This window comes from Stenella coeruleoalba (genome assembly GCF_951394435.1).
Source record: "Stenella coeruleoalba genome assembly, chromosome: 3".
NCBI classification, from domain to species: Eukaryota; Metazoa; Chordata; class Mammalia; order Artiodactyla; family Delphinidae; genus Stenella; species Stenella coeruleoalba.
The window spans coordinates 146,304,104-146,321,334 of NC_137148.1; the positions used below are offsets into that span (position 1 = coordinate 146,304,104).

At 43.1% G+C, this 17,231-nt stretch overlaps 1 protein-coding gene across 5 annotated transcripts in view; it reads left to right on the forward strand.

Moving 5' to 3' along the window:
• KCNIP1 (potassium voltage-gated channel interacting protein 1) overlaps window positions 1–16,277 on the forward strand; it is a gene marked incomplete at both ends in the record, with an annotated part of 357,480 nt that extends 341,203 nt beyond the window's left edge. For 2 of the 5 annotated variants that reach the window (XM_079918443.1, XM_079918446.1), the window contains 8 exons: window positions 458–490; window positions 5,108–5,232; window positions 5,992–6,061; window positions 7,457–7,527; window positions 8,259–8,366; window positions 12,843–12,947; window positions 13,858–13,920; window positions 16,230–16,277. In XM_079918443.1, coding sequence (XP_079774569.1) covers window positions 458–490; window positions 5,108–5,232; window positions 5,992–6,061; window positions 7,457–7,527; window positions 8,259–8,366; window positions 12,843–12,947; window positions 13,858–13,920; window positions 16,230–16,277 — 623 coding nt within the window. Of the gene's footprint in view, window positions 1–457; window positions 491–5,107; window positions 5,233–5,991; window positions 6,062–7,396; window positions 7,528–8,258; window positions 8,367–12,842; window positions 12,948–13,857; window positions 13,921–16,229 lie in introns of all 5 variants that reach the window. The other 3 variants (XM_079918445.1, XM_079918447.1, XM_079918444.1) reach the window with 2 other exon arrangements.
• Between the last annotated feature and the right edge of the window lie 954 nt (window positions 16,278–17,231).

Sequence of the window (17,231 nt, forward strand, 5' to 3'; positions counted from 1 at the left end):
GTACTTCATTGATAGTTGTTGAGTGAATGAATAAAGAATCCTGCAAGAATGCAGTTTCAAATCACAAAGTGGCAGAGCGTGGCAATGGGGCCTCCGTTGTGGAGGGTTATCTTATAAGCCACTCTTCAATCAAACATGCAGGTATTTCCAAGGCCCATCCACATCCGTTCATCCTCTGCCCCATGCCATCCCACCTCTCTTCGGGCTGCATGGCTGCGGACGTGCTCAAGGAGCTCCCTGCTGGGAGCCGTGGGCACCGCAAGGTGACCCGTTGCTCTTACCTGTTCTGACCATGGGAGAAGGTCAGTCCCAGCTCTGCTAACAATAGACTTCTTCGCATATGTCAAGCTGGATGGCGACCTGGACACCCTCAGAGCAGACTTTCCATGGAAACTAAAAGCGTGTTTTGCTTGTTTGATGAGTGGTTTTGGTAAAATGTTTTCTTACTTTTTCCTAGACATCGCCTGGTGGTATTACCAGTATCAGAGAGGTAAAAAAGTGTAAACTAACTTGACTACCTTGCTCACATTACTTTCAGCGGGAGAGCTTCTTAATCAAGTATATATTTTGTAATTAGTCTTCTCACTGACCAACTTTCTGGGCCCCTTAACAACAAACCCCACCTAAACACAAAGAGTTGGAAACATTCTTTTAGAGACAAGTTACGGGAAAAATTTTGCTCCCCTTAAGAAACTGATATGTTTTTCTCTCACAGACAATAAGATACATGTAAAATCTCAGAGCCAATTTGTGGCTCAAGTGTAGGAACTGCTTAGAACAAATGACCTGGATTTCTACGTTCTCTTTTTCCCCCGTGGTCTCGACCTCCTCATCTAATCAATATTTTCTGAGGCAGTTTTTCCTATTACCTTATGTCTTTTTATTTTATTATATGTATTTCATATAATCAGCTTCAAGTCCTTTGTGAAACAAAGCAGAATGTGTTTAAATAAACAAACGGTGAGGGAGAGAGAGGCGGTAGCCTGGGTGATGTGAGGTAGGAGAATGGTAGTGGGTGGAAGGGCAAGTAGGTATAGATCAGGAGCCCAAAACTCAGACGCCTGCAGGACCAAGCAGGGAACACAACTGAAGTAAGTGAGCCGGGGGTGAACAGAGGGCACACTAGAGGCTTTCACTGCTCAGAGGGATCAGCCCCTGCTCAGCACTGATAAGCTGTTACCTTGTGAGAAGGTGAGACCAAAGTTGTCAGAGAATCCCATTTTCAAAGAGAAATCAGAAATCCAAACTTGTGCATGAATCTCTCAACTTTAAATGTTGGAAATTCCAAACAAAATTAAAACACATTTTATGGGCCAAACAAGACCTGTCTTTGGACTGTGTTCATGCCAATGACCAACACTTTTGTAACCTCAAAACTAAATGGGTGGTTACACAATCCAATCCAGAGACCCCATGACGGAGAAAATATTTCCAGTACAGGAAGAAGGAGATGGTCACAGCCATGGTCTTTGGTCGTGTAATGGTTATGGACCTAACAGAGGAGACCCTCCGCAGAGAGAAGACCAAAGACTTGGGCCGTCCTATTGCTCATAGTCTAAGGGCCTCACTTGTACACGGGCACAGAGCTTGTCAAGAGCAGAACTACTGCAAGGATGGTTACAATCAATTTGCAGTTTTGTGCTCGAGGGAAGCAGAAGCCATTGTAGAGGCACATGGAAGCCAGATCTATAAAACAGGCCCTGGACTGGCTGGATTTGAGGTCCAGTCCTGTCACCAGCTGGCTCTGTCACCTAGGACTCAGGCAAAGCCAGTTAGTGACAGAGTGTGGAAGACATCTCCCGTGCTAGAAGTCCTCAACATGGGCTCCATGTGTTTGAAAGATACAGGAACTCATGGAAAGTACAGGCAAAATGCCATGGTTAGGTGCATTTTCTTTTTCTAAGAGGGCCTATTGCTTTCATCCACACTCAGAAGAGTCTGTGACCCCAAAACATTAAGGTCCACATAATCTGAATCATCTCCTCCAAACTCTCCTTCAGTCTGGGAATTACCTGTGTAGCATCCTCTACAGTTGGTTCTAGCTTGCTTTAACTGCCCCCAGTGATAGATTGTTCATCACTTTTTAAGGTACTTATAGTTAGAAAACTCTTGATCTGTTAGGACCCCCATCTTCCTAATATTATGATGGAGAGGGTAATGTTCTCCCACTTCCCACCACACACAAAGTTTTAGTGGGACGACGGGCATGAAAACATTTTACAGAGCAAAAGTAGTTTACAAACAAAAGGTATTCTGATTTACTCTTGTTAAGTAGTGATCACCATTGTATTAGATCTCTGGGTTAATTTTTATCTTTATCATCCAAACTCAACCTGACTTAGTAACTGGCTCAACATTATTTTTAATAATAAAAATAATAATAACAAGCAATACTTGGCCTCAGAAACTCTTAACAAACCTCAGAAGAAACTGTCAAGGAGGCTCGCATCTGTTAATTCTGTTTCCTCTTCCTCCAACCAGAGAGCTGGGCCACACCCCCCTTCCCTTAGTGGGACCGCCTGGATAGCACTCAGAGGCTCCCTGGGGGAAAGCAAGGATTTTAAAACCTCCACAGCCCCTTTCAGAGTTTCTTCAGAATATATTTACAGTGGCCAGAACCACGAAGCATACAGAGAAAGAGAAGGGAGAGCTGATGTGAGGGAAAAGAATGCTTAAATTATGCAGAAGCCATTGTAGAGGCACCCATACGGTTGCTACAAGTGTAGGCAAATTAAATTAGTGTTTTCCATTCCCAAATCATGACCATGAGAGTCACAATCAGCACATTTTTATAAAGGAATGATTAAATTTGAGAACAGAGTATATCCCACATTACTGAGGGAAAGTACCATTTCATGAAATGGTACTCTATTTCATGAAACCCTTGCTTCAAAACATTTTATAAAATTTTCCCTTTATGTATACTGGATTGTGATGTCAATTGTAATTCTTACTATGAAACACAGTAAAAAGAAATTCAAGAACCACTGGTTGAAGCCCCTAACACCCACCGTGCGGGCGATTTCCCAGCATCAACATCTTGAATCCCAAATATGTAAATTTCCTTCAGCAACTGATGTTACCATAGTCTGACAATTAGAGGGTGATGAAGAAGCAAAACAAAACAAAAGCTTGGCAGTCAATATTCAGATGTTACAGAATCTCTTCGATACAGAAACTGATCCTGCTGGTCAGACAGTAAACAAACCAGTTCTATCTTAATGAAGTGGTTTTAATATTTGATATATCTATAACCAGTGCATTCTTAAGGAAAGAGACAGTTACCAAGTGCAGTTTCTGAGTCAGAAAGATTCTCTCAAATTTCTGCAAAGAGATTTCCCTGAGCTTGTGAAGAATCTAATCACAGTCAATACTGAAAAAAAAAATCTTTTAAGCTTCTGGATAAGATAAACTCGGAAATGTATACTAGATGCCTTCAAAAATACACCTTTTCTTCCAAAAATACATTTGTGTCTTCCTTATTTACATTTTAATATAACTTTCACCTCTTTTCAGGGTTAAACATCTGTGCATTTTTAAAAATAAAATTGCTATTAAATCTAATGCTAGGAAATTTAAACCAACAACTTGAATTCTAATTTTAAATGAGTTGAAAATATATGTGAGTATTCTGAATTAGACTTACGTGGGGTTTTTTGTTTGTTTGAGAATGCTGCAGTATTTAAGTAATTGCTACTTAACTTGTTAGCTAGAAACATAACAGTATTTAAAGGTTCTATTCAAATTATAAGGAAATTGGCCACTTCCAGCTGTTTTGCATAAACAGAGTCTTATTTATATTGAATAATCTGCTTTACTCTCTGTAGGATAAGATGATATATATTTCCCAGTATGTAAGAAAGATGACAGTTGGGAATTGTTACCAGGTTCTTCTGTCTCTCCCTTGGAACTTTACCCAAACGTCCATTACCTTAGAGAGGAGATAAAAGATATAAACTCACTTTGACGGATTCCTTTTGCATTGAGATCAGCGTCTCAAAGGAAAAGTGACAATTGCGGAGAGAATCTGATGCAAAAAGACTGACACTGGCTAGGGAAGTGCACACAGTGTAATGCACCTGCTCATCCTGTTCTATCAGATAGAAACTCAGCCTGTCCTCACTCTCCATCATCATGGAGTGATGCCCATCTCATGACTACTCTTGCCAGCCCCTATTTACAGTTGTTCAATACATGGATTTGGTGATACCTGCATGGCAACAATGGGCCAAGAAGGTTAGATGGAGGAAAACACTCACTTACCTTCTGTGATGGTAAAACGTTGTAAGTTACACTTATTTAGATTTTGTGATCCTACAGTAGGAGATGGACAGAGCAATGGGATACTTTAAATGACACTTTCTAAATACCTGGTGCAAAATTATATTGCATTGTATAATAGTATGTGTAGGAGGGATAAACTACTACTTAAAACAACTGTTTTTAGAGCTCTTCAAATACTTCAGAAGCTTTCATTTATATAAAGTAGCTCCCATTTAAGTCATTTTCCTATTATTTAAGAATGTCTGGTAGGTATTACAGTACCGGGAAGTGCATTCATATTTTTAAATTAATACTTAACATGCTGTAATTTGTACTTTTTGCCAAATCAAGCTAGTCTTCCTCTAGTTTCCTAAATGGTGAGAGTTTACTCTATGGTTTTTTATGAATTTGTCTCCCTTTGCTGTTTGGAGGATGTTAGTCAATCTGCTCACTTACCTGTGTCTCTAGAATATTCAGATGGTTCAATGGGCAGCAAACTGAAGATGCAGAGCAGTTATTTTGAAAGAAAAGGAAACGTTTTCATGTGGACTTATCTTTAGCACTTCTGTCCTCATCTCCACTTGGAACACATTTATCTCCAAGGCTGAAGCTCCCTCCCTAGGTGGTATCCGACACAGCTGGAGTAATGGCTGGACCGATGGTAAGACAGAAAGTGACTGAGCGGGGAGGCGGGGTTCAAAGCAGGAAGGTCATCTGCAGTGTGACCCCCCAGCCCATGAACCTACGTCTTAGGTCGCCACACCACCCTTTTGACAGCCCAGACTGTGGGCTGACGAGTGACCACCAAGGTTCGTTGCTTCAATGCCATCTCCTCTGGTTCCAGATAAGATTGAAGACGAGTTGGAGATGACCATGGTTTGCCATCGGCCTGAGGGACTGGAGCAGCTTGAGGCCCAGACCAACTTCACCAAGAGGGAGCTGCAAGTCCTTTATCGAGGCTTCAAAAATGTAAGACCCACAGGGCCTCTGAAGGCCCCGGCAGGATCTCCCATTTGGGACTAAGCTCTCCCAAATGCCAAAGGGACCCATCGGAGAGATTTTTGCACATGTGTAGTTGTAAAAGGAAGGCCAAATCTATAAAGGAAACAGGAGAGCAAGGTCACCTGGCTAGAGGAAGATGCCAGGCAAGAATGAGGCAGTCTCAGTAGATGGGAAATTGGCCAACAGCCCAGAGACTTCACAGGATTGCACAGCCTTGGCCCAGATACCAGCCTTAGCGTAACCCATTCACACTGTCAATACTGTTAGTGCCCCAGAAATGATGGGATTTAGGTCTGCTGCTAACCAGGCTCACAGACTGAAGTACAAGCCTGATAGCCAATGTATTAATTTACCTCAGTTTCATATATTTAACCTCATGGTAGCCTTGCTGGAAAGGTACTGGTAGCCCCATTTTACAGGTAAGGACACTGAGAATCAGAGACTGACTCACTCCAAGTTACAAAGCTTAGAAGGGGCTGAGCCAGGATCCAAACCCAGGTCTTTCTAATCCCAAAGCCCAGACTCTTTCCACCTCACAGTGCCCGTTCTCTGATGACATCTCATCATTTTGCAAAGCAGCTTCAGTCCTAAGGTGGAACTATCTCCCAGCCACTCACCTTGGAGATACGGAGGTGCACAGGTGGTTGCCCGGTCCCCGCCCACCAGGGATCACAAGGAACCCCAAGGCTCTCAGACAGTCCCGCTAACTCTCTCCCCTTCACACAGGAGTGCCCCAGTGGTATGGTCAACGAAGAAACATTCAAGCAGATCTACGCCCAGTTTTTCCCGCATGGAGGTGAGTCCGATCTTGAAACAGATCCCTCCTGGCTCCCTCTCTTCATTCCCTGGCAGCCTTCCTTCCTCCAAGTTCATACTTCCTTGTTATCTGCCTCCTCCTCAAGGTTGGGGAGAACGAGCAGAATTCCTCCCTTATTGCAGGGTGTGGAATTCACTGAAGCTTTAGCAGAAAAGAGCTCTGAAAATGGACCTTCTCCCAGAGAGGAGAGTGATAAAGCAATATCACAAAATGTCCTAACAGCTCTATAAAGCTGGTATTGTTATCTGCGACCCGGGCAACTACGTCTCAGAGAGGCTAAGCAGCTCACGGAAGATTGCACAGCTAGTGAGTGGCAGACCAGAATTAGATCCCAAAGTGTCTGTCTAAAGCTTTGCCAAGATAGGCCTACCATTGTGCTATACTCCATCCTTTCCTTAAAACAGCTTTCCTTGAAAAAGAACTTTAGTAAATACCAGAGACTATAAAAATAAAGGAGTCCAAAAAGATGCAGGTTGAATAAAATTGTGCTTATAAATCAGGTTAGCAAGTGTGCCAGGCTCACAGCCGCTATGTCATTCTGCCTGACTCCTGCAGGAACCTGCTCTGACCCCACGGGTCTGGGGCATCAGAGGCTCTCCCTGTGGCTTCAATGTGTCACATGCCAACTTACTTCCTGCCCCAGGAGCCTTCTCCTGCAGGACCCCTTCCCCGGATCCTGATGAAACAGAGATCCAAGTGTCCCAGACACTTCTTGGGCTCCGTTTCTCATGGACCTCTTCAGCAGCCTTCTTAGGTGTGGGACCCAGTACAGGACCACTCTCCCAGCTGGGGGCAGCTTCACCCCATGCAGGCCCCAGAACCGATGTTTGTTGAGTCCTATAGAGCCACTCTTATATTGAGTTTTTACTGTGTGGCAGGCTGGTTGATGGTTTTGATGTTATGGCTATATGAAAAGTTTAACATTGTGCAGAGATGGGAAGGTGAAGCTCAGAGAGGTTGTGTTAGATGCCTGGGGTTACACAGCTAGGTAGCTCTCCAAGACCAGGTCTGTCTGCTCCCTAATGGGTGCTCATTCCATGGCATTGTGCTGCCACTCAGAAGAGCATCTTCTCCACACAAGTCCCGTGTCATTCATCCAACAAGAATTATACACATAGAGAGGCAGGAGCGTCTCTCTCTGGGGATGGCTAGACTTAGGAGCAAGGGCCTGTCTCAGCTCTTGCCAGAACTTCCCACCTAAACCCCAGAAAAGCCAAACGGGTCCCAGGTCACAGCAGCAGTTTTTCCCACTCTGTAATCTTCTCCCTTCTATCACCCTAGCATCATTCTCTTCTCTTTCTTACTGTTTTTAAGTGATCTCCCCTCTGCAGGACCCCTGCTCCCATCACCTGCTTTTCCTTCTGTGCCTTGCAGATGCCAGCACGTATGCCCATTACCTCTTCCATGCCTTCGACACCACGCAGACGGGCTCGGTGAAGTTCGAGGTATGCTTGTCTCTGAGAGGCCCCGGGTCCCCATCACTCTTCCTCTAAACCATGGAGATGTTGGGAGGAGTGGACCATCAAATGCTTCAGTCCTTTACCATTTAACAAGGATTTCCTGAAGATAGAAGAAGCAACTGCCCTTACCCTCCAGGAACTCAGGACCTCAGGGACTAACAATAACAGTCTAATCGGTCACATGTACACCGCGCTGACCATGCTGCAATCTCTGTACTTAGTGCTCTGCATGTATTAACTCATTTAATCCTCACAGTAACCCTAACAAGGTAGGGTTCTATTATTTATTATCAGTTTACAGAAGAGGAAATTAAGGCAGAGAGAGATTGAGTTGCTTTCCCAAGTTCAAACAGTAAGTGGTAAAGGAGGGCTTTGAACTCAGGTGGTATGTTTCCAGAGTCCATGTTCTTAGCCACCAGATGATACCACCACTTGTACAATAATCGTAGCCATGCGATAAGGCAACAGTAGGTGTCAGCACACGCTGAGCTCCGTTCTTCCTCCAGAAGCTCCTTCTCAAAAATGGGGCAAGGTAGGCAGTGGAAGGGGGGTGGGGCTGTTCACTGAGCTTGGCCACATCCTTCTGGGGACAGAGGACCTGGGAGATACCATTCTGTAAAAGAAGTCACAGAGTCTGACCCAAAGACAGAGCTTCACCCCCCCCCCCCCCCGATGGCTTGGTGGTTAATGTCTCTCATGCCTCTTCCACTTCTCAGGACTTTGTAACTGCTCTGTCGATTTTACTGAGAGGAACCGTCCATGAGAAACTAAGGTGGACATTTAATTTGTATGACATCAATAAAGATGGATACATAAACAAAGAGGTAAGTGAGCTGAGGCCAGGGGCATGCGAGAGCTACAGGGAAGGCACCTAATTAGAGAGAAAACAGCCTTAGTCATGAGGATGAAATGGTCCAAATGAGGAGGGATCTGCTTTGGGGCAGAGGTGGTTCCCGACAAAATGAAGGTCACCTTTGACCTCCCCCATTGCCCTACCCTGCCCTGTCCACGGGCACTCAAGAAAGGATTAAGCAGATTCATTCACTCTCACTTATTCAATGCACATTCTAAAGGGGGTATAAATAATTTATTTCAGTGTAGAGTAACTCCTCCCACGGGAATTTGCATTTTAACAGGTTAACAGCCACACGTTAAAGGTAAAAACTGGAATAGTAGCATTGCAGGCATCACCTAGAAGAGAAAAGGGAGATCTTTGAGGAAGATGGATTTGCTCAACATATATTTGAGGGCTTATTAGATGTTCTAGGTGCTGAAGATAAAGTGGTGAACAGTCCCCAAAATGTGAAAATCCTAATATCCACTAATAGCAGATGTGGTAAGAATTCCAGTAAATACATATAATGGAATGACAGGTGGCCATTTAAAACCATGTAAGAGCAATCAGAAAAAAAAATTGTATGTTACATTACATTTTAAAAATCACTATACAGTAGTATGTATAATATTATCTCAACTTTGTAAATAATTAAATGCTTCTATATATACTCAATATCTTATACTCCAAAATATTCAAATACTACTTTACAAAATATATAAGGAAAGGACCCTAAAATGAGACTTATAACAAGATCTTCAACCTTGATTCAACCATTATTCCATCACTGAATAATCTTACTAACTCCTGCTCCCTTTTTTTAATTTGCAAACTAGACAAAACTGTCCCCATTAATACTCATCAGACCTTTCTGGATGGCAGGATTAATAAAGTACTCCTTAAATGGAAAAGGAAGTGTGAATAAGCAGCTTCTTAGAAAAGATAGCTGGATCTTCCCCAGGCAGTCATTTGGAAATAGTTTCATCAAAACTGTAGGCAATGAAAATCCTGAGAGAGCAATCAAAATTTATTTTTAAGTCCGCCTGCCGATGCAGGGGAAACGAGTTCGTGCCCCGGTCCGGGAGGATCCCACATGCCGCGGAGCAGCTGGGCCCGTGAGCCATGGCCGCTGAGCCTGCGCGTCCGGAGCCTGTGGTCCGCAACGGGAGAGGCCACAACAGTGAGAGGCCCGCGTAACGCAAAAAAAAAAAAAAAAAAAAAAAGAATTATCTTTACGTCTTTTATGTTATAAAAGTTACTCAGGAAATAAACCTATAGCCATATGGGTGTTAAGGACTTGTAAAGCATACATCTTTAATTAAACACATGGACAGAGATATATATTTCCTAGTTCTGTCCATTGTTAGGACCTAAGAGCAGTGACACTCCCGGAGCAATGAGTAGACCTAGCACCCAGACCTTGGTTTCTAAATATCATTCTCCAATAAAAGGAACTAGCCTCCTTGGACTTGGTTGATTCCAGGCCTGGGAAAGAGAAAATACAAGGAGATGATCCTGGAGCATCTTGCAGTGCTGAAAAAAATGGGAGTGCTAGGGCTTCCCTGGTGGCGCAGTGGTTGAGAGTCTGCCTGCCGATGCAGGGGACACGGGTTCGTGCCCCAGTCCGGGAGGATCCCACATGCTGCGGAGCGGCTGGGCCCGTGAGCCATGGCTGCTGAGCCTGCGCGTCCAGAGCCTGTGCTCCGCAACGGGAAAGGCCACAACAGTGAGAGGCCCGCGTATCGCAAAAAAAAAAAAAAAAAAAAAAAAAAAAAAAAAATGGGAGTGCTATTTAAAAAAAAGAAAAGATGGGGGGTGGGGTATGTCAAAAGACCACAGAAGTCAGCCTGAAGGAGTTCCCAACAGCCAAAGCCAGAACAATTTGAGCAACAAAATACAAATTGATAGTTCTGGGTTATAACCTATAAAATAAACTAAATGTCCATGAGTCCTAACTAATATATATGTACAAATAATATATTATGTATTTAAATAAATAATAAATATGTATTTAAATCAATGAATACATAAACAAATGGGGGAGGGGAAGGACAACTCTTCCTTAAAGACGAATTCCAATTAATAAACATAGAAGGAATAAAGGAAATACAAAATCCCCATTAAGCAAACATTACAGTAATACTTTTTGCAGGCAAGATCCACTAACAGATTCTAAGATCAGTGGAGGAGCTTGACAGGCACCACCTTAATCAAGTGATCAAGGTTAACATCGCCAGTAATAAGACATAGCAACACCATGTACCTCTTCGATATGTTGCACCAAGAAGGATATAACATCACTTCTACGGTATTCTTGTCAAAAATGCATAAGTTCAGTCTAATCATAAGACAACCAGGGACTAACCCAAACTGAGAGACATTCTACAAAATAACTGACCAGTACTCATATCAAAAGAGTCATGGTCTCCAAAGACAAAGACAGAATGAGGCACCGTCACAGATCAGAGGAGACTAAGGAGACACAACAACTGAATGTGACGTGGGATCCTTGAACATAAAAAGGCATTGGAGAAAAAACTGATGGAGCTTGAATAAGCTCTATAGTTTAATAGTTTTGTGGCATTGTTTATAGTGTTGTACTTACTAGTATTGTAGCATTATTACTTTCCTAGCTTTCATCATTGTGCTGTGGTTATACAAGTTGTTAGCATTAGGGGAAGCTGGGTCAAAGGTATACATGAATGCTCTGTACTATTTTTGCAAGTTTTGTGTAAGTCTAAAATGATTAATAATAGGTCAAAAAACAAAACAAAAACAATTAAATAAAATAAGCACATGGAATGAGGAGTAGCAGTAAGGAACCCAAGATAGAAGCTGGCCCCCGGGTCTCTGTAGACACTCCATCAGATATCCTGAAGACAAGACTGCCTTCCTACATTCTTTTCCCCCATTCCAAGTAGGGGATGGGGAAGCCCATGGAACACTACTTCTGGTCAGTGTGATCAGGAAAACACCACAGAACCACTCAACAGTGACTGGGCTCCCAGCCCATGGCAGGCATGGTGCCAGGGGCAGAGAACTTAGCAATGAAGGATCAAGCATGTGTCCTCAGAACTCACATTCTTGGGGAAACAGATCTATAGAGCAGTAAAAAGAACAAGTTAATTATTTTAATGTGTATGTGCTGATCACTTGTTCCATATCAATGAAAGATTAGAAAGAAAATATGAAAGAATTTGTCACATCTATCTGGCCCCATCAATCAAGAATGGTAATTTTTGCCTTTGTAGAAAGGGATCTTTTGGTTACAAAGCTAGAAAATCATCAACATAAACGAGCTTAAGCTGAGAGATTTCTTGTAAAGATGTAGGTAGTTTCTCTAAAAAGTCTTTTAAAAAATAATTTTTTAAAGTGAAAAAGAAGATATAGGTCGTTTGGTGTAACACATTTAATCCCCATTCAAGCTAGGAAGTTGTTAGTCTCCCCCCATGTCACACCAGTCTCCTCTTCTTATTCCTCTCTTTCCTCTCCCTCCTCCAGCATTGTCTTAGATCAAGTTGGTCACACTCTCCTCTGCAGGAATGATAGGTTCGGTTGGCAGCAACATGGGGGGTGGGGCGGGGCGGGGGGGAAGACCTCAGAGGAGGTTTTAGTGGATAGGGTAACCATTCTCAGATGCTGCCTCTCTGGGGCTTCTCTTGGTCCCTGTTACTACCTCTGTCTTCTTCAACTGCTTTTCTCAGAGAGAGAGAGAGAGAGAGTGTTTGTGTGTGTGCACATGTGCTCGTGAGAATATTTCTCTGTCCTCCCCCGTGTCCCACCTCCCTTCTCCCTCTACTCTCCTCACTTCTCTTCTTTCTCTCCCTTTCTCCCAGAATTCCTCTCATCTCCTCTACTCCACCTGCTCCAGTCTACTCTTTATGGAAGTTCTTCCCTGTAATAGAATAATTTTCGGTGTCTGCTCTCCCCTGATCTCAGCTAAAACCTGGAAGTGGTTTGCCCATGGCACCAGCTCCAACTCTTCACTCAGACTTCTCAAGAGATAGAAATAGAGTGGCTCAGCTCTGTAGTTGGATGTCCACATTTGTTCCAATCAGCTGTGGTCACAGTGACAGGTCACCTGGTACAAACACAGCCACCCAGGCCAACCATTCAAAGGAATTATGGAGCGGAGACAGGGTCTTCCAAAAATGGGGTGTGGGCGGATCAGTACACGAATACGTCCGCTCAGATCCCACTTACAACCCCTCACTGAGGAATGCTCAGGAAGAGGCAAGCTACCCAAGAGCTTCTGACGACAAAGAGAATTTTCCACTGCCCTCTCTCTGGAAGGAGGCTCCCAGAATATAGCCCCTTCAGCTTGCTTTCTAACTCCCTCTCATCAGCTGAAGAAGTTCCTTTTAAACACTTTCATTCTCAAAGGAGACCAAGAGCCCCAGACAGTCACCCAGAGGAGCTTAACTTCCTGGTTCCCACCCTGTGTGCTTCTATGTCCCCTCTCCAGGAGATGATGGACATTGTCAAAGCCATCTATGACATGATGGGGAAATACACGTATCCTGTGCTTAAAGAAGATACTCCAAGGCAGCACGTGGATGTCTTCTTCCAGGTAAGAGCACACACCTGTGTGTGAGCTTTAAGCTCAACTTAGATCAGTCAACCCACGAGCCTCTGAGCAGTGGTTTGTGTCCAAGCCTGCACTACAGATGGTAGGAAACAGAAAAGAATTACAAGATATCTTGCCCTCCAGGAATAGATTATCTCATTAAATGGACAAGTATGCACTACAGAAGAGAATAAGGAAGAATATTATTAAGTATAAGTGGTAGAGTATGGACTCTAAATTCCATAAAAATGGTTGGGGGATCAGAGTAAACAGAGAAGACGTCATAAAGCACATCTGTGTAGGTGTTAAGCATTTGTGTCTGGGGAGTAAGGGGAAATCAGGTGGAAACTAGGGTGGCTTGGAAACTGGGGTGAGCTCTTTAGACCGAAGAGTTTAGCCTTGCTCTGGTAAAAAGTAGGTGCTGTTAGTCCGTGAATAGAAGAGTGGCAAAATCTTAATGGTGTGCTAATAAAAAAAATTAACCTAGCAGGAGAGTATCAGAGAACATCAGAGCTCATTCTAGTCTAATCCTCTCACTTTGCAGATGGGAAAAGCAGAGGCTCAGAGAGGCTTAAAGATTCACTCAAGGTCACACAGTAAGTGACAGAGACAGAAGTAGAACCTCTCATGTCCAGTGTTCTTTCTGCCAAATGGACAGGCTAGAAGTGAGACTGGGAAAGGCATGTTAGGGTGTCAGCAGAATAATCTGGTGATGAGAAGATGAGCATCTACAGCAAGTTTTTTAATTTGAAGGAAGCTCATGGGGGTCAAAGTGCTGTAACCAGGGCCTGGGTGGAGTTGTCTGGCCAGTGAAAGACCATCCTAATTCTCGGGGGAATGTTGGTTAACAGAAAGCAAGTTTTGGAATGCATATCACCAGATTCTTTAAAGTGCTTCTTGTTGGGTCTTTCAGAAAATGGACAAAAATAAAGATGGCATCGTGACTTTAGACGAATTTCTTGAATCCTGTCAGGAGGTAAGGAGAGATCTCGGGGCAGAAAACTTCTATATCTGGGAAAGGAAATCTGGGGCAGAAGGGAGAAAATGAGAAACCTGCAGTTTCTCAGATTAGAGCCACCACCATCACCATCACCAGCAACAACTCAGAATTTCAACAATCTCCACTCCTCGGACTGGTCTGTGGCTAGTCCTGGGTAAGCACAGGCTGAGCCACACAGACTAAGAAGGGGGATGTGAAAGCCCAGAGGGGATCTCTGTGAAACTAAAGACTTCCAAGTGGGCAACACTGTCATTTTTCAGTCTTCCTCTGGCTTGATGACCCACTCCCCAGACTACAAAGGGAGTAGCTGGAAAAAAAAATCTAAAGCTGCGATTCTTAAACCATAGTGTGCATAAGAATCGCCCGGGATGATTCTAAAAATGCCCATTTCCAGGCCTCAACCCAGAGACTCTAGATCTGGGACGGGGATCTAGAAATCTTCATGCTAACAAAAGTGTCCTGACCAATGCTTCTAAAACTTTAATGTGCAAACCAGCCTCCTTGAAGTTCTTGTTAAAATGCAGATTCCCATTCAGAAGGTCAAGGGTAATGTTGATGTTGCTAAAAGGATAAACTGGCCCCAGAGTCAGCCAGAGACTGAACTGGAAATAATTGCTTTCCTCTAATTTAGAAAAATGCATTTATACTCCTACCTTTTCTCAGAAAGGTGCACAGTTACTCTGAGTTCCAGCCAATAAGAACTGCAAATGCAAGAAAGCTGGGGAGACGTTATTAACATGTAGTGAGCACCTACCAAGTTTTAGGTACATTAAGTAAACCTCACGTAATGTGAAAAACCCTGAGCAGTAGGGTCACTATATAGTCAAAATATTTAATAACTAGAGTAGACTGAGGATTGATCATTCTTAACTGACTTTGACCAATGCCCTGGAGCAGTGCCCTAAAGAACCCCTGCTAAAGTTGGTATTAACCTGTTAGTTGATGGACCTTTCGGTAGTCTAGGGGTTCTGGACCAGTTACCAGGTAGCCAGGTAGCTAGAGAGGCTCAGGTCAGAAGCTTTTTACCAACAGGATTAGAACCATTTCCACACTTTAATCATTATGAACTAGCTGAACATCAGTATTCATCATACCCATTTTAAAGAAAACGGAGGCACTGCAGGTTAAGAGATGTGGTTAAAGCACAATAAGTGATAGAGATGGAACTTGAACTCCATCGTTCTAATTTTAAATACCACGCCCTAGTGTACCATGCTTTTTTGACTTTGCTTAACAGTTTTTTAATCAATTTAGTTTCTCACATTAGCAAGCAATATTGATTAATTAACTCACTTCTTTTTCACAACCCACCCTATAAGTAGATACTATGATCAATGCCATTGCACACACGAAGAAACTGAGGCACAGAGAGACTAAATACCTTGCCTAAGGTCACTCAGCTCGTAAGTGACAGAGCCAGGATTAGAACCTAGGCAGCCTGACTTCCGAATCCATATACTTAACTGTCAGGCAATTATACCTCCCTGTTCTAGAAACTTTTAAAAGATTTCAAATACCCATAATCAACTTTGTTGATTTTCTCTACTTTAGGTCTGCTTTCTATTTCATTTATGTGTGCTCTAAATTATTTCCTTCCTTCTGCTTTTTTATTTTAATTCAATTTTTTAGGTTTTCTTTCTAGATTTTTGAGATGGAGGTTTAGAGCACTGATTTTCAACCATTCTTTTCTAATATATGCATTTAAAGGGCTACATTTTCCTCTGAGTACTGCTTTAGCTGAGTACTGCTTTAGCTCCCCAAAATGTTGATATGTCACATTTTCATTATATTTTAATTCAAAATATTTTTCTCTGACCCATGGAATTAGAAATGTGTTGTTTAATATCTAAATATTTGAGGATTTACCACATTCCATACTTACTCCTTAGAGAATATACAATAGAAAAATGTAAACTAGAATAGAATAAAAAAGAAAAAAAACCATGTGATCATCTCCATAGGTATAGAACAAGCATTTGATAAAAATGCAATTGCCCACAGCTTCTTAAAAGAAGTAGTCCTCACTTGTTTACTGGAAAATTTGTGGGGTTTTTTTTTCTGAATTCCTCTTTAAAGCCAGAGAAGGTGCTTCTCCCTTTGAACTTCTCACTTTCTAGGTCCCCACCTACCCCTTACTCCCTGCTTCTCATACCCTTGCAGAGTTCTTTCTGAATAGGAAACCCATTCTGCAGATTTGCTCTGGAGATTTGAGAAGTTACAGAGCTTCTCAGGGAGAAGCCTCAGAGAATTCTAACCATCCTCTTCTCCCCCTCCTCCCATCCCAGGATGACAACATCATGAGGTCCCTCCAGCTGTTCCAAAATGTCATGTAACTGTGAACACAGCCATTCGGCTCTCAGAGACGTTACTAAACAACCAACTTAACACCTTGATCGGCCCTCCTTCTGATTTTACACGCGGACTCTTGGGACAGAAACACATTTTGCACTTTGGAAGAATTCTCTGCAGAGACATTTTGGGGAACCCAGGATCACGTGGCTCAGTCTCTGATTGCCAGCTCTTCCTCCTCCCTCTTCTTGAGAGAGACAAGATGAAACCGGGTTTGTTTTGGAAGCATGCTCATCTCTTCGTACTGCTGCCCTATGGAAGGTCCCTCTGCTTGAGCTTCAACAGTAGTGCACATTTTTCTGTTTGCGTGCCCCAGGCTACTGCCTCCAAGTCCAGCAGACCTTGATGTATCTGGAAGCGAGATGACCTGAGCCAAATGCACATCAGCTTCTGATGGTCTCCCAAACCAATGTGCCTGTTTCTCTTTCTTTGGTGGGAAGAATGAGTATTATACAGAACAATTAGAATCTACTATGACTAGATTGGGAGAGCCAGCGCCTAACGTATGTAGGATAGGACTGAATTATTAAGCATGGCATTGTCTGATGACCCAAACTGCACATGTCCTTTGTTTCCAGAGGCAAGGACAATAATGCTCTCTCATATTAGCATCTATGCTGGTGGTACAAGTCCCTTAACATGCACAGGAAGGGAGCCAATGCCCAGTGGCCCATGCCTCCACTTCATCTCCTGCTAGAGCCCAGCACTGCATGACCCTGCCAGAAAGCCCAGGATGCCTGCAAATTGTTGTAATTTTATACCATCTTCTAATCAATAAACGGAACTATTTCTTACACTCTTAATCTTCATTTCATCCACGACATTGGGCAGAAGAGGTAAGCTGTGAAAGGGAAGGCTAGCCTATTCCTTTGGCATCCGGTTATTAGTGCCTACATTGTGCCAGGCACTATGCCAAGTAGCACATCACCCCCCCCCCG